A 21,599-nucleotide genomic window follows, 5' to 3' on the forward strand; every position below is an offset into this window, starting at 1 on the left:
CATTGCTGGTAGATTAGTCATCCCCTTTACCTCCAGTAAAGTTCTTCTGTTTACAGTTTTATCTCTTACTCCACCCTTTCCTATAAACCAAAAGTATTTCATCCACAACAGCCTTTTTATTTTTCCTGCCTCCCTCGCCCTGCCTTGTGCAACCACAGCAGATTTGGGCAGACCCCCCAGGGGGGTCCATAAGCCCACGTCAGTTCTCACAGAGTCACGCAGAATCACTGAGTTGGAAAGGACCACAGCGGGTCATCTGGCCCAACCTCCCTGCTCAAGCTGGGTCATCCCAGAGCACACGGCACAGGATTGTGTCCAGACAGTTCTGGAATATCTCCAGTAAAGGAGACTCCACAGCCCCTCTGGGCAATCTGTTCCGGTGCCTGGTCACCCGCACAGTAAAGAAGTTATTCTTTGTGTTCAGGTGGAACTTCCTGTACATCAGTTTCTGCCCGCTGCCTCTTGTCCTTTTGCTTGGCACCACCGAGAAGAGCCTGGCTCCATCCTCTTGGCACCCTCCCTTCAGATACTCTTATACTTTGATGAGGTCCCCTCTCAGTCGTCTCTTCCTGAAGCCGAACAGGCCCGAATCTCTCAGCCTTTCCTCGTGAGTGAGGTACTCCAGTCCCCTGATCATCTCCGTTGCCCTCCTCTGGACCCGCTCCAGGAGCTCCACGTCTCTCTCGCAGGGAACTCCACACGCTCTCCCTCCAGCCCTTGCGCTCCCCACATCCAGTTCCCCGTCCGCGGCGCCAACACCGGGGCCCGTTCCCGACCCCGGGCCCAGCAGCGGTGGCTCTGCCCACGGCTCGCGGGTTTAACAGGACCAGGACCAGGACCAGGACCGGTCCTGCAGGATCCCGCTCTCCACCGTCGCTCCCGCCCCGGGCGCGCTCCCGCCGCCGCCCGCGGCCCCGCCCGTTCCGGCGGTGCGCGCGCACCGGCCCCGCCCCGCTTCCGCCGAGGGCCGCGCTTGCAGCGTCATCCCGGGGGCCGGTTTGAATGAGACCCCGAGCGGGGCTGGGACCCGCCGCCCACACCGCCCGCACCGCCCGCACCGCCCCGACAGCGCCGCTCCCCGCCGCGCCTCCCCTTCCCTGCCGCCCGCCCGGGACGCGCCGCTCCGCCATGCCGCTCTTCTCAGGTGAGCGCGGCCCCGCCAGCCCGCGCGCTGCCGGCGGGCCCTTCCCGAGCGGGAGCGGCAGCGGGAGCAGGGCGGGAGCGGGGCAGGGCGGGAGCGGGAGCAGGCGGTTCCGCCCGGGGGCAGCGGGAGCGGGAGGCGCCGCACACGTGAGCGATCCCGGCACACGGGCCGGCGGCGGGAGCGCCCCGGGAGGCGCGGCCCGGCCGGGAAGCAGGGCGGGAGGGAGGGAGGGAGAGAGTGCTGGCCTGGCCCTGTGGATGGCCGGGAAGGAGGGAGGGAGGGAGGGAGGCAGGGCGGGTGTCTCACACGTCCCGCGGGTCTCGGCACTGCCCTGCCTCGGCTTGTTTGGGTTTTCTGCTAAAGGAGAAGTGGTGCTGCCCGTCAGGTGAGCCGTAGTTCTGCATCCGTGCCCCCGAATTTATTTAAGTGCGTCTGCCTCTGCTCTTTTAAATCCATTATATCCTAGGTGAAACTGGAGGAATCACAAACTAAATTAGGTTGGAAAAGACCTCTGAGATCATCGAGTCCAACCTATGATGGATCACCACCTTGTCAACTAGACTGGTGCTAAGTGCCACATCCAGTCTTTCCTTAAACACCTCCGGGGATGGTGCCTCCACCACCTCCCTGGGCAGTGCATTCCAGTGGATAATCGCCCCTTCTATGGAGAAATTCTTCCCAGTGTCCAAGCTAAACCTTAAGTTACAGCTTACTTAAGTTGTACCGCGTTCCGCTTGCCCTCCTTGCCATGAGGCAAAGTTTCTATGAAAGACTGCAAGAGCAAAACCTCCAGTTACACTTCCTTGCTTATATCTGTCAGGTCTGGCCTATTGGGGCTTTTTAGTTTTTTAGGTTGTAGGTGGCTTCAGTACACAGTTTCTCCACTATCTTAATTGCGGTTGTCAAACTGTCATGCTTATGTCAGCATAACAGAATTTATCCTGAACTCATCCACATTTTGTGGAGTCTTCCTCGCTGGAGATATTCAGGAACTGTCTGGGTATAACCCTGTACCATGTGCTCTAGGACGACCCTGCTTAGGTAGGGAGATTGGACTGGATGACCCACTGTGGTGCCTCCCAACCTGACCCATTCTGTGATCTGTATGAGCTGTGTTTTCTGATCAGCAGGGAAAACACGTCCTTCCTTTTTCTTACTTTCCGTTATTTTCAATTTAACAAGTTTCTCTTTTGTTTTGGATGAAGTCTTGGTTGTGTTCTCTCAAGAGAAGACACGCTCTTCAGTTCCTCCTCTTGAGTGCTGAGTTGTCAAAACCAGTGACACTACAGATTAATAATTGCTAACTCTTCTGCATATTTAGCGGTGGGTGCATGACTGTTCAAAAATTCAAAGCCCAAAAGTCTGTGCAGCTGACTTGTTCAGTGACTGAGTGGGTTGTCTTCCTGGAAAATGGGGAAAGCTGTGTGCTTGGTAGGTCTTAAATATGCAAAATAATAAATGTGTTTCAAAAAACCCAGAACGCTGGGCAAATCAAAAGGTGCTTTCTGCTAGAAATACTGAAAAATCAGTCATTTGAGTTGCCTTGTAGACTAATTTAGTCTAACTAGTTTAGACTTACTTGTGATTATTCTATCATATTTACCCATCACAAATACTGTGTGCATCTGAAATCTGAACCTTTTTGGAAGTTTTTTTTAAATTATGACTTCTAAGAGTTTTGTGGGTTTTTTTAAAAAAAAGGCAGCGTTGCTCTAATATATTTGTGTAAAACTGAAATGCAGGTAGAAGAATGTGGCTTTCCTAAACTCTGATATTTCAGCCATTTACTGTGCATGTAGAGTATTACTGTCTGCTGTATTTTACAGATTTTCAGCAAAACTTCAACTTGCTAAAGAAGACTTGTGTGCCTGTGATAGTGATAGGAAGTGGTCATAGATGTTAATTAGAAACATACAGCTTATTCCAGGCTCTTTTTTGTCTGCTCTGGGTCGGTGCTAATTTCCCCAGAGTAAAGCTAACATTCCATTGTGCCACTCTGCCTGATGTTTCTGCTTGTGATCCCCTTTCCAGCATCAAGAACTGCGCTTTCTGTGACCAAATTTCACTTCACTTCTTAATTCCCATCCTGCACCTTTGCTGGGATCAGTAGCCTTGCTTTTAAAGAACGTTGTATTGTTTTCCGCTGAAGGAGAACGGAAATGCTATGGAAGACAACTGGAATTGCACCCCTGAACTTTCCTTCAGAAAGTTCGTTTGTTTGCAATGAACAGTACCAAGGGAATGGGAGAGCTGGTTCCAAACTGCTTTTGTGAAGACCTGCCTAAAGGATTTCTGATGCTGTTACACACATATTTCTTGCAAAGTTTCTCAGTATATATGTTACTTACAATGGTTTTGTAGGATATTTTTAGACTTGTTGGAAAGCAGTATGTTCTGATGCCTGAGTTGCCATATTAAAAGTTGTCCCTTAGCTTGATTATTAACAGGTTTTAAGAGTTGAAATCTGAATGTTTTGAGACAGTATAAAGTCTTGGTTATCCTGGTAGTTACATTCCTGTATATTAGGAAATAATCCAGTTTCAAAACATTTTGTTTGCAGTTAATGTGAAATGGGGAAAAGAGAAATTCGATGGCGTGGAGCTGAACACTGATGAACCTCCAATGGTCTTCAAAGCCCAGCTTTTTGCACTGACTGGAGTTCAGCCAGCTAGACAGAAGGTTATGGTTAAAGGAGGAACTCTGAAGGTAGCAATCCGCGTTTTTATATTATTTCTAACTTTATTATGAGATAACATGAGCAATGACTATATTTCCATGTGTTCCTCCAGAAGGTCTTCCATTGTACATTTTAAACTGACTCCACTTTTCAGAAATAATTGTGCATAATTTGTTGCCTACTGCTAGAAAATACTGGCAGAAGTTTGTTGCTAAATAGTTTTGAGATACACTGTTGTTTTAAGACGCTTGTCACTCTTATACCAAACACTGCTCTGCTTAGTGGCTTTCTTTTCCTGTTACTGTTTCATGTTGGGAATCTAAATGCAACTTTTTTCTTTTTAGCTTGTTTAACAAAAGTTTCTCTAGCCCTTCTTTGCTGGAGACTTTCTGGCATAATTAGATAAAGTCAGCTTTGCTTCAAAAAGCTGTTTACATGTAAGCTGTGTTGAATAAGAGATGAAGAACCTTATTGAAAGGATGACTTTGCTGCTTTTTATTTCAGTCAGACAAAACTTGATGTGTAAAGGGTTAATGTTGTGTAATCTTGGCTGAAACACAGTTGTATATTTAGAAATACATGATTAATATTAATGAAAATACTTGCTTGTCTTTTGCTGCAAGATAATTAACTTGTCTTTTATTTTGTTTCACAGGATGATGACTGGGGTAACCTAAAAATAAAGAATGTAAGTTCTCAGTAGTAACTAAATTTTACTAGTTTGATTTTTATTTTGGCATTTAAAGAAAGACTTAGAAGTGCTTGCTGTTTCTCTTTGAATGGGTAGTGCTTTCTTAAAAATCTCATCTTGATGTAAAATAATTTTACAAGTGTCATACATAAGGATGCTTACAAAAGCCTCACCATTGATTTGTAAAATAAACTTTATTTGGCATCAGTAGGGAAATGGCACCATCTCTTTTGAAGCACCTGGGAGCATGTATTTCTTTCTTTCTTTCTTACAAGAAATGCTCTGGGTCTGAGCAGTGCTCCTTCTGTGTGGTCTACCCTGTGACCATAAAAATAAGCGGTGTTATGTGGAGAGAGCTTGTGAACCTGGGCACTGTCTGTGGGCCGTTGTGCTCATTCGTCCCCAGTGTGGACAACCTCTGTTGGGAATGCTGAAGCTACAGCACTTTCTACGTCCTGAAATTTGTTCCCCTGTACCAAATAGCTGCTGTTTATAAACAAAGCCCTTAGGAATCTTAATTCATACCTTCGGCTAGTTCAAAAAGAAAACAAAAAGTGAACGTGTTTCTGCTGCTTACCTGTATAATATTGCACCAGGGAATCCCACAAATTTTGGGTGGTTTTTTTTTGGGTCGTTTTAATTTCTGTACATATCTCGTAACATCTTGGAACATCTGTTACAGGTTTTACTCCAGTTCTTCACTGAGCAGATTGACTTAGGTAGCATTACTCTTACCCTTGTAACTAGTTTGCAGTCATCAGTAACTAGTTAGCAGCCTGTAGATGCAGCTGTTATAGCAAAGTCATTCACCAAAAAAACCCCAGTAATATTCTTGTCCTTTTCTGCATACTGTTCTGCTAATAGCTGCCTTTATTCATTTTAATAATATTATATACAAGTTCTAGGGATTTATTTGCACTGTCAAAGCGGTTTCTTTTCATTCTGTTCATTCTCTTCCTTAGCACTGTATTTTTTCAAGGCCCCAGGTAGTAATTTCTCCTCCTTTGATAGATCTTATTGTGTAGATGTACTCCTGTTGAATGCTAAAAGACTCCTTTTCCTTGTGCTAGTTCAGCAAGCATGGTAACTTGATTGCTGTTTTTCCCCCCCCCTTAAATGTTGGTTCTCATGCCTAAACTGATGGGGTAATTTAGGTTATTTTTTACTTTTCAATTAGTTTAATGACCTTGGAACTTGCCAGGCCACAAATGGCACCTCCCTTTCCTGCTTGCTTTTCAGATGAAATAAAAGTATCTGAGCTCAAAACTGTGGTCCTCATTATTACCCACATCTGTCTAAAATGTCTCCTCAGATTCCAAGTTAAGGATGAGGGACGTTTTGTTGTTGTTTAGAGAATTCTGAGTTTGAGAACTGGAGACTGTTGATTGAAGCTCAAGTGGTGCAGCTTCTTTCAAATCAGAATTTAATTGCTCGATTACCCTTGGCAGTTTGTAAGGCTTAAAGGAAAGAGGAATGTCAGCACTCAGGTGTTGAAGGTGGTCCATCAGGAAGGGACCTTCTCTGACATGTTGGGATGTTCCATGAATGTTAAGTTTAGTCCCAGCTGGCATCCCGTGTTGTCAGCTGTTGGCAAGCTCACTAGATGTTTCAGTGGAAACATCTAGCATGGATAATGATGTGGAAGTGTCCTCAATAAGTACTTTCTTGATAAGAGGAAGTAAAGGTATACCCTTAAATCACAATAGTGCAGTATTGAGTCTGTAAACTAAGAGAAAGGCTGTGTTTATTCTCGGGCAAATAGCTGAAATACATTAAGAGCTTAATGATTTTATTTTAACTGGAAATAACTGTCCTTAAATATTTATTGCTGTTTTTACTGTGTTTCAAGGGGATGACCTTACTAATGATGGGTTCCGCAGACGCACTTCCAGAAGAGCCGATTGCTCGACCCGTCTTTGTAGAAGACATGACAGAGGAGCAGTTGGCTTCAGCTGTAAGCATATTTCAGACTTTGATTTCTTGTAAACCTCAGAGTAATGGCAAGTTTTTAAATACCTGCAGTTGCTTAAAACTGGATTTTAAAACTATGTGATGTGTTTAACATCTTCTCCAAGAAACGCAAATTTAAATTGATGACCCAGCTTGAAGCAGTGACGAGAAGTCTGGGATTTATTTTAAAAGTCATATAATTAGTGCTGTTTTTTCTTTGAGCAGGCAACTTGGTAGATTTTCTAAAAATAGCATTACTAATGTTTTTAAAGACAAAGTTGTGTTGCCCTTGCTGTATTAGTGGCCTGAACTTTGTCTGAACAAGGGCTCTTAGAAGTGCAAAATTGTTTCCTGCCTCTTTCATACCTATGGAGGTAAACCAGGGTTTGTCTGGGGTAGGGTGTGTTTGGGGTTTTGTGTGTCTGTGTTAGTAGTATTAAGTCAACTTTTCTTTGTGAAAAATGGAATTAAGTTTGACATTAGAAGAACAGATTTTATGTCTTGCTTTATTGGAGTTAAGTCTGAAAGAGCATAATTAATCTAATATTTTTTAATGAAGCAACTTCTGAGGTTTTTTTCATTTTTACCCTTTGAAAGACTTCATTTTCCCATCAGTCATTTGAACTGGGAGCTCTTTGTCACACTTAACAGTTGCATGACTGTTGTCAACTGTGCCTGCAGAATGGGAATACTTTTATGCATGTCTGTATGAAAAAGCACCTGTAGTTTAGGATTGTGTTTGTGCTTCAGGATTTAGTGCTTTCCAGGCCACCTGCAGGTGAAGGATATTTATGTATTTTTGAGATTAACCCCGAACACAGACTTTGAGATAACTGAGAGGCAAGCAAAGAGATCATTCAGTGTCAGATAACATTTTGAAAAAGTTGGTCGTATTGCATTTCTCTGATTGAAATTTTGCAATACATCAGAATTCAATTGTCTGTACTGCACGTATTCAATAATGGAATACACAGCTAAATGAATTCTCTCTTCCTCAGGTATTTAATTGGTATTGGTATCCAGTACTACCTCAGTTTCATTAAACTCTGTGATTTTTCCCTGACAACTACCTAAGCATTCAGGATTAAAAAAAAAAGAAAAAGAAAGAAAAATGCTATTATATGGTAATTTATAGTTGTTTCTGAAACTGGTTAGTTTAATTATTAGTTGGCCTTCACATTTGTCAAATTCACAAGTTGTCTGAAAAGATCAGATTAATGATCTCTTGTAGACTTCTGAAGAGGAGTTTAAATAATGCTTTTGTTTCAGACTACAAACTCCATCACTTTCAGAGTTTTACTGAAAACTGATTTTAATTAAAACATCAGTGTTTTGTGCAAATGTATTCATGTGGAACTTTCCTGGAAATAGAATTTTAAGGTCAAAACTTGAATGAGATTATAGTTGAACTTTCTGAATGACTGCCTGCTTGAAGAATATGTTCATTAAACTAAACATGCACAGGAAAGAAAACCAAAGCATTCCTGAATGTCCCCTAAAAACAGCGAATGGTGAAACGATTAATATAATCATAAAGTGCATGTGGAAAACTTCATAAAGTTGGATAGAATATTCCATGTTTTAAGTATCTCTGGTAGCTCCTCGTCTTAGAAGTTGATGTAAAATTACGGCAAATTATAAAAAGTGGTTGCACATCTCTCTGACCTTTAAGCACCCTTGTGAATTTTTTGGTAGATGGAATTGCCATGTGGATTGACGAACCTTGGCAACACTTGCTACATGAATGCTACGGTTCAGTGTATCCGCTCAGTGCCAGAAGTGAAAGAGGCCCTTAAAAGGTAGGATTCAGGACGAAAATACCATGACTAAAATGTTTTGTTTAGCTTATGAAACAAGATATTTTGTGGAACTGCTATCTTAATACTGGTATGGATTATCATAACAATCTGTTACTCTTTAAAACTATTCAAGGTTAACGTAATGATTGAAAGTTTATCCTGTGCCTGTGTTAATCTATACTTTAATAAAGAACTTTAAGATGGTGTATTTCTTGAGACTGGCTTTTAGTAGAGAGAACATGTTTTGCCTAGCTAGAAAGTGCTTCCTATCAAGACTTGTTTAAAATGCTAAAACAAGCTACTGAACTCCTAACCCTGTTTTTTTGTTAGTTTTTTATGGTCTTGTTCTGTATAGAAGAATCATATGGGAGTCCAGTTCCTTTGAGGAATATTTCCTTCAGTGGCTTTACTGTACAATGTGTTTTCAGGTGTGAAATTCTGATGTTACTGGCATTTGCTACTTGGAGGTACAAGCAGGAGGATCTGAGAGAGGACCGTGGGTGTTATGGTAGCAAACTGGAATATGCCAGAGTCATGTGGATGTCTAGGAAACAGAAGACATACCTTTATGGAATTTTGTTTCATTTTCTAATTTGTTCTGATTGTAGGAGAACTTTTCTGATTTTTGTTTGGGTTTTTTTGTTGTTATTCTGGACTGAAATGTGAAAATGTCCAGTGTAGGTTTTGTTTTTTTTTCTTGTCAAGGGCCTCCAAGAAACTTGAAAATTATGAATATCAGAGGAAACAAGAATACCTGGCAATGTGAGCCTGAATTTGTCCTCATGATGAATTGTAATGAGAAAACAATCAGTATTTTAGAAAAGCGAGAATTAGGTAGAGCATTACCATCTTAGGGTTAACTTAATTCCTTTAAAACACACTGCTTTCTTGGCTTCATGGTACCCAGCTGGATATTCCAGATTACTGTAAACACTGATTATTTAAGTAGTTATAAATTTTTCTTCATTCTGTTAGCAGGTGAACCCTAATTATTTAGCACTGAGGACTATTTGTGAAGTATAGAAACTTGGTTTTAAAGGTTTTTATTGTTTATCAGTGTTGCCATTTTAGGAAAAGTCTGTTTATTTCCATGTGAAGGACGCTTGAGTTACTGCGCTGAATCAGAATATTTGACAGATTTAACATTCCAAATGGCAAAATGTAGCCTGTGAAACTGGCAGAGTGCAGTACAAGATGTGGCTGTATTTTCTATGGGAAGTCAGGTTCACACTCAGATTCAAGCTCTGTTTTTCCCTGGAGATTTAGCCTTTATTTGGTCTTCTCTGCTTGACGACAGCATGGAAGGCTGTAGGGTATATGGCAGTAGGAGAGGGGTGAAAGGGCTCACATGGGGAAGCTTAATGTTACAGCTTTGTTTCTCCCCACCTGCTCCAATGGTCTCCCTATTTTGTAGCATGTCAGGGGAAAGTTTCCTGCTTATTATCTGGCAATGATGAATTGTCAGAATTGTAAAAGTGCACCCTGAGATTGGAGAATGTGTGAGACCCTCCTTTTGCTTAACATCTTACATGCTTTGAGGAGTCCATCTGCTCCTCATCCAACTGCTGAATTAAGAATTCATTCAAAGAAGAGTGCTAAGTTCTAGTAATGTGGGTGGACTCCCATACCTTTTCATTGTAGGAAATATCTCCCCAAGAAAACATCGCACCTCTCGGTGTTTTGCTTCTGCTGTGCAGGGAGGAAGCAAGTCTGCCTTCCATCTCTGTGCGTTGTATCTACCATTTATCCTCAAAAGTGGCTTTTTTCCATCTGCAGGAGCTGTGGAAAATGTTTCACAAATAGGGTAGCTTTTATTCAGACTTTTTTAAGAAACTGAGGAATCAAGTCTTTGAGGCAAGTGCATTATGGAAGTAGCAGTGATGTATCCAGACTTCTTGGTCTGCCTTTATTTATAGTCTGAAGGATACCAGTTTTCCTTTGCTTCCATGCAGTGCTTGCAAAATAGCTGAGACTTCGAGGTGAATGTGAGTAAATCTTACCTTCAGTTACTTCTGGTTTGGTTATTGATTTCTTTTGATATATTTAAATAAATCTAGCAACTGCCTGCTTCATGATCTAAAAAGTCCAGCTGCTCTCCTAAGTTGTGTTTAATTGCATACAAATTGTTTTTCTTCTCTTTTAGGTATGGTGGTGCCTTAAGAGCTTCAGGAGAAATGGCCTCTGCTCAATACATTACTGCAGGTTAGTGTTCAGAGTGGAGAACAGGGTTTTAAACTAGTGTGTGATTTCCTGCTAACTGCAGATGAAATTTGCAGTGAGAACCCTGTGTATTGTTCTTTAGTACATATGCCTTAGGAATTATAGATCTGCTAGCACTGGAGGATTCATTTTGTCTTTAAGGGTTATTCTGCCCCTGCCTGCAAAGCGTGTATCTCTGCATATTACCCAGCTGCACGCTGGGGAAAAGATATTCAAGGGTGGTCTAGGCTTAGATAGGAATAATTTGTATCTTTTAACAATGTTTCACATGTAGTCATAGAGTAACTGGAACTTCCTAAAGCACACTTCATCCATTCATTGGTTGATTTTGATCACTTTGCATAGAAATATTTTAGTGTGCAGTTCTTTGTTCCACTTAATGGTAGGCTAATGCCATACTCCTGGAACATGTATTTCATTGGTAGTTTTTAGCATGATTTATTGGCTGAGCATTTTTTGTTAGGGTAGTAGCTGGTGCTTCATCAGTGGTCTTAGCCTTTACCCTAAAGATCCAGATTTCATAACTGAAATGGAAAGTAGTGTCTTCAAAATGAGAGTTATTCTTTGTTGTGGTGATCTGGGTGCTCACAGCGTGGGAGCTCACGGTGGCCCCGTATCTTCAAACTCTAACTAGAATTCTAGTTAGACCCCTTACACTTGAACAAGGGTACTACTTGTCCGCTTTTTCTTTTTTTACTCTATTTCATTGCCCCACTAAGATGCTGGGCCAGGACACTGGGATTTCTACCAGTCCATTTAAGGAAAAACAAAACAATATAAGGAAGGAAAGGTCCAGTTTGTGGGTATGCCTGCTGATCGAATTTTGGGGTGGTAAGTTCAATGGTTACTCTATACAGACATGCCTGCCCCTCCCCTTTTAACTGCCTTTACTTCGTGTCCCTTGTTTTCTTTTTAAGGTGACAGCTCTGCTTCTTAGTTGTTTTATTTTTTTTTTTAATAGTTTAAGTAATTTGTAGTAAATTCTTGGGTGCTGAGCTGTTCAGGAACTCCTGCATGACACTTGTGGCATTTTTTTTTTAATTACTGTGTCATATCAGTTACACCTTTTGTCAAGGTCAGTGAAGGTACTTCTGAAAGAGAGGAAGCAACTGACCTTGGTTCCTTGTAATCTTGCCTTTGTTCACTTACTCAAGAGTACCATTCATTAGTCTCTCCATTTGTAAATTAGTGACCATGCAGACTGTTGCCTACCTCCCAGGGTTGTTGTGAGGATTAACAGGTCTCTGAAGTGACCTGTGGATTTAAAATGCTGTAGCCTGAGTAGATCAGACATAGATGGTAGGGTGTGGAGCAAATAAGAAAGCCATGTGTGTTGTCATGCAGTCAGTATCATTTGTTGGATTGCACATAGTTATGAGCTGTCTGCACATATGCATACACATACTTGTTTTCCTGGGTCTTAAGCATGAGTATTTCCTAGATATTTTAGTTGGGGAAAATGAAAGGTTTTTTTCCCAGTAGCTGGTGAAACTTAAGCTGCTCTAGAGGATGAATTGTGAATGTTTTCTGGTTTCTCTAGGTGTAGTCCTCTTGTTCCTCAAATGTTTTTCAAATGAAATCTTGATTGCTCAAAAAATTTATTTTATTTTATTTTTTGTTAGCAGACAGGAAAGACAAGGTATTTTGTGCCAAACTCTCAAAATTGTCATCTTGGTGCTTGCAAAGTCATGTTCACAAATGAGATCTTGAGTGCACCTGTTATGCCACCTGGAAAACTTGGTCCTGCTTTGGAAAGATCAGATTGGACACTGTTAAATGATTGGTCTTTAAATGTTGTTGCTGCTTTACTATTCTTTTTACACTTCCTGCCATGTTTGAATTGTTTTTGCACTTCTCAAAGCATTCACTTACTTTTTCTTCAAGCTCTTAGAGACTTGTTTGATTCCATGGATAAAACTTCCTCCAGTATCCCACCTATCATTCTCCTGCAGTTTTTACACATGGCCTTCCCACAGTTTGCAGAGAAAGGTGATCAAGGCCAGTACCTTCAACAGGTAAAGACCGATTATTAGCTTATTGTTTAAAAATTCTATAGTATAGTGGAAGTTGGGGACAAGAATATTTTAAAACTTCCCTTCCCTTGTGAAAATAATTTATCCCAGTAAAGTGTCTTTTTGTAGCGTAGAAGAAGTTGAATGTAGTATCAGTTGCTAGTTGTGAAAATGCATGGTGGAATTAGGGAGAAATTCTTAGTTAAGGAATCCTTACAATTATTTTTTTTTTAATAGAATAAAGGTTGATGGGTTTAATATTACTGAATCATAATGCTACTAGTCAGATGTAATGTTGTGTTCTCTTCCTAGGATGCCAATGAGTGCTGGGTGCAGATGATGAGGGTGCTACAGCAGAAGCTGGAAGGCATAGAAAGTGATACAGTTATGGAGGTAATTGTAGTCTTACTCTAAGCAGTTAGAATTTATATTATTTCACATGGTTTTTTGCCAAGTATTATCTGTTAGTGAATTCTTTAAGATGTGTCTGCCTGTAGTCCAGCAAGGGAAATTGCTTTCTGATGTGTTTGGTCAGCATAACCCTACCTACATTGTGTCAGCCACGCTGTGGAGGGTACTGAAGGGATGCCTTCACTCTGGGCTTTGTAAGGCTTGTGTTGGACCGAGCTGGTGGTGACATACTCACATGCATGGCAGCTAGCCCTGATAACCTGTGAATTCGGTGCATTAAGAACTTTTTATCTCTGAAAAAAGTGTGCCACAGTTTTAATTTGAAGCATTTTAAACAGACAGCTAACCAGATCAACCTGATAAAAAAACTGCGTGAAGTTTTTTCCCCAAGGTTTTAGCAGCCCAACTCTCTTCTTTCTCTGTAAACTGTTGCCAATGGCAAAAAATCTGATAGACTACCATGAAATTTAAGATAGATTTAAATGGGGGAGGGAGGTGTGAGTTTTTGATTGAAACTGCTTGCTGGTGTGCTTTGATGTGGTTTTAGTAGCATGCTATAAGCACACTGATTTTGAAACCTTTATGCTGTGTAAAAAGATTGACTGACTAGGAAAAAATGCACTTACAGAAAGAATAGGCTTTAAAGAATTTAAATAAATGGGGTTATTTTGTCTGTAGAGAAGACTGTGTTTACGTGCTATTTAAAGTTACATCATAAGAGAATTTGTTTTACAGACAGACTCTGGAGCTACAGCAGCATCTTCTAAAAAGAAGAGTTTAATTGATCAGTTCTTCAGCATTGAATTTGAAACAGCGTATCCTTAATCTTTAGCAGTTGAGTTCAGGGATGAAAAGCAGTGTTCAGAATAGTATAGAAAATTAAAGGTGTGGAAGAGGGGGAATGATGTCCTGCAGGAGTACACAGAAGCTGAAGTTAAGATTGGATATGCTTTGATAGAGAGGATGTTGTGGGGAGGAAGAATGATAATAGAAATTTAGAGAAAAAAACTTGTTGAATTTAAATAGCAGATTTCCTTCCCACAGAACATTAGACACTCATCAAATTCGAGGATGCTGACATGTTTTATCCAAATAAAAGTAGTTATTGTCCTAAATAGCCCTTTTTTGGCTTGTAGAGGTGTGTTGCTGATATACTTGTAGTAAACATGCACAAAAGGCAGCGTGATTGATTTCTTAAGAAATAAATTAGATGTCCACTCTTAGATGAGTAAGAAACAAATGCAGCTGACAACTTTCCAGTAGCTTCATTACAGCAAGAACAGAAAGTGCATGACCACATGGGGCACACATCTCATGGCAAGTATTACCCTTTTCCCACTTCTCTGCCCCAAAATCCCAGTTGTCATGAAACCGAGCACCACTTTAGAAAGAATTACACTGTGCATTTGGCTTGTCTGAAATAAGGAAGCATCCCCTTAGATGAGGTGCTGTATCTCATAGCTTGGTAGTAAAGAAGAATAAAGGCCTTTTTTAAGGTAAGAGCCACGCATCTCTCTCCCTTTATCATGATGTTTGTTATCCTTGAAATAGCTGGAGTTGCAGAATGTGTAGCTGAGAGTAATGATGCTTAAGCAGTAGCAAGAGGAAGAGACTTGTTAGAAAAGGGGTGTTGCAAACCTTCAAGGTGTGATCATGGCAATGTTTGTAGAATAGGTGCAGTCAGAAAAATACCTAGTAGGAAAGAGGTGGATGAGAGAAAAGGATTGGGGTAGAAATATGAAAAGAGAACAATTAGAAGAACGTGTAGAAAACAATGAAAGAATGGACTTTATTTCAGTGAAGAGGACAGATACAAAGCAGGAAAAGGAGGCTGTGCATGTTTATAGAAAGGAGAAGTCTGGCCAGCAGCAGGAAGAGAAGAATTTTATTAATTAAAAACAGCAATAGAATGTAATGTTGAAAGAGGGCTTCGTAACTTGGTGTTGGCAGCCAGTTGGTATGTTTTGTGTCATGGGGGTTGGGTGGTGGGGTAGAGAAGAAAGAGCAAAGCAGGCCTCAGCCTAAATGGTGATCAAATACTTCTTTTCCTTTTTTTTTGGTGTGCTGTCTTCCTCAGATGCCCCTTGTCATTAGCTACAAAGGAACAGATTGGTTAGAACGAAGGGCTCTTTCAAATCTTTTTTTACATTACGGGAAGTAAAAGTACTATTGATGCACAAGCACAGAATTCCCTTAAATTACTGTGCTGTTTGGCATGTTGGTTTCACTAGAGCTGTAGTTCAGCTCTTGCTGCATGATGGTTTTCCTTAATTTTGTGAAGCATGAAATGTACAGAAGCCGAAGAAGAGGAAGTAACTAAAGGAAAGGAGAATCTGCTTCAGCTTAGCTGTTTTATCAATCAAGAAGTGAAATATCTGTTTACAGGACTAAAATTGGTAAGCCATTGCAACTTTTATCTAATTGAAATTCTAGATGACCTCTGCTTTTAATCTGTGACTTGGAATTGACATCTGCTGTCCAAGCTTTACAAAGTTTCAAGAATCTTTTTGGTGTTCACTGGGAAGCTGGCTGGGAAATGAATTGCATGTTAAATGTCAAGTAGACTTCAACAAAGCTTTTCCTTGACCCTGCCATGGTCTTCCCCATGCAGGTAACCAAGAACAAGAAAGTTTGCTACTTCTTTGTTCAGCTGGCTTTCACTCTAGGCTGAGCTGTATCGTGATTTAAGAATGCAGTCATTGCTTCCCAAAAAATCCTAAAGTCAATTTTAAAGTACTGTGGCACTTTGGTTGCTAAGATAAAAAAAATGCAGATGATGGAACAATTAAACTTAAATTTGATTTTTAAGGGGGTGTTATTTTCCATGAGACAACGTCATCTTTAAACTTTATTTAAGTAGAACTTCCTAAAGTAGTCTGTGCTCTATATATATATATATATATATATATATATATATTTTGAAATTTTATGGGCTCTCAAAAATGAAGAGTGTGAAGTAACAGGTGGAGGAGTACTTGTATAAGATCAGGACAGTGATCTGGTTTGTACTTGACTAAAATCAAGTTGCATGGTTCTCAGATAATCTTTGTATCTGCTTTTTCTTTTTTTTTTTTTTTCCTACAATTTAGAAGAAAAAGTAAGAAAATAGCTAATGCTCACACATTAAAAAGATTAGAAAAAAAGAAACTTCACATTTAGGCCAAAAGAGATCTAGAATTCTTATGCTGGATTGCCTGTAGCACAAGAGTTGCAACACTAAGAACCAGGCTGATCTTTCCCTGAATTTTATAAGGAGACACCAGCTGTCTCCTTTTGTGCAGCTCTGTCTGTTTGAAACAGAGCTGAGAAATGTGCAAATATTCTCATCACAAGAAACTTCAGATTTTCTTTGGTTATTACAACCATGACACAATACGTTTGTAACCAAGTCCAGATGCAGTTCATAACCAAATCCAGTTGTTCTATTCCTGTAGAGTAAAATTTTCTGCAGAGAGAAACTTAAGTTGTTGTCAGGGCTCAGGAATGAGCCTGGAGCTGAAGGAATGAATGGGCATGGTCTTTCTGCCAAGGAATTTCAAAATCCTGTGTTTCATAATGGCTGATAGCAACACAAGAGACTGGCAGGACAAGATTTAATTTATGGTTTGTTTACCTCCACTGTGCTTGTCTTTAAGCTGTGTTGTATGATGAGCATATTTTACTTGTTTTTCTTTAAACAGCGTCTTCAGGAGGAAATCACCAAACTCTCTCCAACGCTGCAAAGAAATGCACTCTATATCAAATCTGTGAGTCGTACTTCTCTTTCTTTCTGTAATTCCTTTAAATGTTGTCAATTTTCTGTCCCAAAACACAAAGTTATTGCTGCAACAGCTTGTGATTTATGTTTATAAAGCATCTGAATATCCACTACCAAGAAATTGAACACCAGTTGAAAATTATTTCTTTGAGTACACTTCTATACAGGAGACCTTGCTGTATTCCCATGGGTTTGTGTACAAATATATTCCCATAACAGGCTGTAGTGCTTAAGGTCTATGAATGTCAAAAGTAAAAGCTTTTTCTAATTTGTTTTTTTGTAGTCCAAAATCAGTCGCTTGCCAGCGTACCTGACTATTCAGATGGTCAGATTTTTTTACAAAGAGAAAGAATCTGTGAATGCCAAAGTTCTTAAGGTAAGTTTTTTACATGTTGAAGTGTAATTCCTCTTAATACTTTTCTGTGAGTTTTTGTTATAAGTAGACAACTAGTACTTGAAGAGTATTTACTAAATTGTTGGCTTTTAAATTGCATTAAAAATATTAATGAAGTAGCTTTGTTCCAATTGTGATGGCGTGGGGCAAACTACACTATCAGACTGAGGAAGGAGGTGAAGGGCAGAAGTGAATTTACCCCAATGCTGTTAGGATGGTTTTTTGGTGTCTTTTCATCACTGGTTCAGAGGAGAATGTTTAACTTAAGGAGAGGGCTACGCTTTCAGTTGTTGAGAGTAAGCTGATAAGAAGCGTTTATGCTGTCCAACACTTCCTGTCTTAGTTACTTTAATTGTTTGGCTTTCTGATGGACAAATGCAAGAACCAGCTGCAAACAGGCAGATGGTCCAGTTTTGTTTTCTGTTGGCCTTGGCTGACAGACCTCGTCGGCTGCCCAGGGAGCATCATGATAGATGCTTCTTTCTTACAAGAGGGGGAAAGGAAATAAAGATTCAATTTTAGAAGATTGTTTGGATAACAAATACTGACATTTTTTGCAATTGTACTGTTATCCTACATGCCTTTTTTTTTTTCTTTTCCTTAGGCCTGCATAAGTATTTCTGTAGTGTAAAAGTAGGAGAGTTAACAGTAAAGAATCTGATTTATTAATTATTAATGTATACTGAATGTAGTAATTTATGGTGGTTTGTTTATACTGAATTAGACATTCTTCTGTGAGAGCATCGTAGCCCTTTAGGAAAGTACTCTCACCAGAGTTTCAGTAGAGCAGGTTGCCATAAATGTGAAGAGAGTTGCATTTAATTTGACTTAGGGTTGTCTTCCCATGGGAGAACTCTTTAATGTGGAGTACCAAATTGTGCTAATAAGTCTTTATGCTCTTTACTTCCTAGGATGTTAAATTTCCTCTTATGTTGGATGTGTATGAGCTGTGCACGCCAGACCTTCAGGAAAAAATGGTTTCTTATCGATCAAAATTCAAAGATCTAGAAGACAAAAAAGTAAATCAACAGCCAAAGAATGTAAGTCTCCTGACATTGTAATTAGGTCATATGTCTGAAATTGGGGTACTAATAAGGACTAGAGAAAACTTGGCATCCTTAAAGATATTATTTTCTTATGGATTATCTTTGTATTGAGCTTCAGATCTCTTTATCGTGCATCTTCATGAAAAGACAAGATCTGCTTTGGTATAACTGCTTGATGAGAAATGTTAAATGCTGTAGACAGACAGCATGTATTTAATGTATTAAAAATGTAGTGCTTCTGCTTGCCAGGGTTATGCCTAAAGGTTTTCTGTGAATTACAAAAAATTATTCTCTGCAAATATTACTGCTTGCTGGCTGGTCTCTTCTTGAGTGCAGTGTAGGAAGCTGTTCCCTGCTTACCAGCTGGAAAGGATTGTACAAGGAACTGCTACATATTTGACTAATAAAATTTAGAATATACATACCACTCAGCTTAAAATCAGTACTCTAAAAACTTGGTAAATGGTTTCATGTCCTGTCCTGTCTGCGGGTCAGTTCTAAAAGTGACTTCTCTGTCTTGAATGAAGAAAAAAGCGAATGAGCTAAAGCTGTAGTGCTTTAGCCAATTTTATTAAAGTTTGCTTGTCTTTTCCTGGCTTAACTCCTGGCAAATTCATTTAAACATTCGGATAAGGCTTGCATCTCCTGTTGCACAGATGGGAGCAAGGAAAGAGTGCTTTTTTTCAAACAAAACATATTGGCACTTAGAGTCTGTCTCTGGTATTTTTGTATTGGCACTTCCGCTGCCAGCAGGCCCCTAAAAAGGAATCAATCTTCAACTACAGAATTGTTTCATAAACAAACCCATAAATCTGGTGGCTGAACAGTGTAGGCACAATCCATGCTAAGATGGTTATATATTTGCTTTAAAACTGGTCTTGCTTAGATAAGGCTTTTGTATGTCCACCTAAAAAATACAGTCAATGGCACTTGATTCAAGTTGAATAAAAAATGTTTAGACTTAGAAACATGTTTAAGTCAGTGGAGATTTGGAATTTGATACAATTGTGCTAAAACTTTTGTTAAACCATTCCACACTAATTCAGCATATTCTGTTTTTCAGTCTAGTAAAAGTGATGGTGCACAGAAAGAAATTAAATATGAACCATTTTCTTTTCCTGATGGTGAGTACAGGGAAGCAAATCTACTTTAAAGTAACTTCCTATTTACTTGTGTTTAAGTGTGCCTGCTGGTAGGAGTATTTTGAGAACCCTGGCTCCTTTTAATGCCTCTGAAAATTATTCTTCAGAAACTGACAGAAATTTAAGGAATGGAAAGATTAGGTGAGCCAGAACGTTGAAGTGATAGTCAAAGGCATAATTGCCATCCACCTGACAGGCTGGTGATAATAGAAGATATGCACATCAAAAGACATTTGCATGTAATGTGCAGTTGTTTTGCTCTCTGCCTTGTCAGTGGGTGGTAGAAAGCTGAAATCAAAACAAAACTTAAACTGGACTTGTAGAAGCGTTGTGGTTGTGCTGGTGCTGCCTCAGTCTTCAGGGGCCTGGAGATCGAAGGGCCGACATATTCTCACCCTTTGCATTTATATCAGTAATGTTTATGGATCTGTGTTTATTTCATGAAAACACACAAAATCCTGGGTTTCCTGAGAGACTCTCCTGGCTGAGAGCTGCTGCTTTTAGTTCAGGGGGGTTTTGTACTGTGCTGTGCAGTGGGGTTTTACACAGCTACAGTGCTGCAGCACGGTTAACCTGTCTTGGGTCTGCAAGCTGCTAAAAATACCACACCTGTTCAAGTAGGACTTGATGTAACTCTTTTTCCTCCCCCTCTTTCCTCAGATATTGGTTCTAACAATTGCGGCTATTATGACCTGCAGGCAGTGCTAACACATCAAGGCAGATCAAGTTCCTCTGGGCATTATGTGTCTTGGGTTAAAAGGAAACAAGGTAAAAAAAAAAAATTAACAAATTGCAGCAGTGTTAACCACCCTTCGCAGCTCCTTTCACTGAAGGGGCTGTTAAGCAAGCTTAGATTTTATGAATTGATAATCCTCTCGTTTTTCTTGCAGATGAATGGATTAAATTCGATGATGACAAAGTCAGCATTGTTACACCTGAAGATATTTTGAGGTTATCTGGGGGTGGAGACTGGCATATAGCTTATGTTCTACTCTATGGGCCTCGCAGAATTGAAGTGGTTGAAGATGAAGCTGAACAGTAGTCTTCCGTTTTAGTCATTCTGCCTAGGTGTGAAATAAATGTTGATTACTGATCACTTCTTTAACCCCAGAGCTTTAGCAAGTGGATACATAATTTGTTCAAACCTTTTCATGTGAAGAGGGATATTGTTTTAAAACTGATCCATGTACCAATTAGTCACTACTGGACTGGACTGCCAATTGTGGTGGTGACAATACTTAAAATAGCTTTAATGTCTTGCAGAAGATAATTTTTTTTTAAAATGAGCCTCTCCTCCTTCTTCTCTAATGTCATCAAGTATTTATTACACACCTACTCTCACATTTGTTACTCTTGCATGGTTTATACCACAATTCAGTAGCTGTCCATCCTTTGCCTTACCTGGCAGTTTTGTTAGGAAGGCAGAAGAGGAACCGTTGCCTTGTTGTGTAACTCAGTGCTGCTGCCCGTAGCCAACAGCTGTGGCTACAATCAAGTATTTGTCCAGCCTGACCTGCTGATTCAGTCTGTTCTGTTGCTGGCATCTCATGATTTCAAAATAAATTGTGATCAGCAATGTGTCTCCATTAAAAACAGTTCCTGTCCTGGTAGTGTAGACAGTATGTGTTTGTTTTCACTTCTTGGGCCACCACTGATGAATGTCTCAAAGCAGTCAAGGAATAAAGCCACTTTTTTTTAAGCTGTAGGGACGTTTCTCCTGTCCTGTTTCTCAGTAGATAAGTAAGTCCAGTGGTGGCTGCAAAAATGGGCTTTGCTTACTTACAGGAACTTCTTCAGTAACTAGCTGTGAGTCAGTGTGACTGCAGTAAAAGAAACAGCCAACACTATCACAAAAAGGCCATCACCACACTCCCCCTTGGTGTGGAGGTTCCCAGTGCTGATGTGTCCCAGTCTCTTCCTATGAAATACCTTCACTTCTGTTGGTAGAGGGGTGAGTTTGCCTGCGCCCCACTTGCTGGGAGGGAGCCCCTCTTTTACCCTTCCCTGGGGACACTGGTGTCAGCTGTGGCCTTCACAGGTGCTTTCTCTGCCTTAAAATTGTGGGTTGCTGCACTGCCACCTTCCCTGCACAGCGTCCCCTGGGAGCACACCAAAGGCCTCGGGGTATATTTTAGATCAGTTGCATGGTACTTAAAGGCAAGCTCTGCCCAGTAAGGAAGCCCCAGTGGTTCTGTCCTTGTGTGCACCACAGAAATGCTACAGCCTTCCCCTGCGTGAAATGCTTGTTCTGTCTCCTGTTAAACAGGAAGGAGGGAGGGGGCCTGTGTGTGGTTGCTGCTCTGTGGAACTGCATCCTCCCATTGTCATCCTCAGCTTTCCCGCCATGGAGGTGGCA

The 21,599-nt window shown here is 40.5% G+C and overlaps 1 protein-coding gene across 1 annotated transcript; it reads left to right on the plus strand.

Moving 5' to 3' along the window:
• Positions 1-968: 968 nt before the first annotated feature.
• USP14 (ubiquitin specific peptidase 14) lies at positions 969-20,853 on the plus strand. Its single transcript, XM_050316444.1, has 16 exons — positions 969-1,144; positions 3,705-3,850; positions 4,477-4,509; positions 6,362-6,466; positions 8,158-8,261; positions 10,405-10,463; positions 12,366-12,496; positions 12,806-12,886; positions 13,640-13,719; positions 15,186-15,300; positions 16,585-16,650; positions 16,945-17,037; positions 17,967-18,095; positions 19,165-19,225; positions 19,904-20,011; positions 20,134-20,853. Exons 1-16 carry the CDS (start codon positions 1,003-1,005, stop codon positions 20,283-20,285), a joined length of 1,605 nt encoding a protein of 534 aa, XP_050172401.1. The 5' UTR covers positions 969-1,002; the 3' UTR covers positions 20,286-20,853.
• Positions 20,854-21,599: the final 746 nt, after the last annotated feature.

This window comes from Myiozetetes cayanensis, unplaced genomic scaffold (genome assembly GCF_022539395.1).
Source record: "Myiozetetes cayanensis isolate MyiCay16 unplaced genomic scaffold, myiCay2020 scf1, whole genome shotgun sequence".
Classification (NCBI taxonomy): Eukaryota; Metazoa; Chordata; class Aves; order Passeriformes; family Tyrannidae; genus Myiozetetes; species Myiozetetes cayanensis.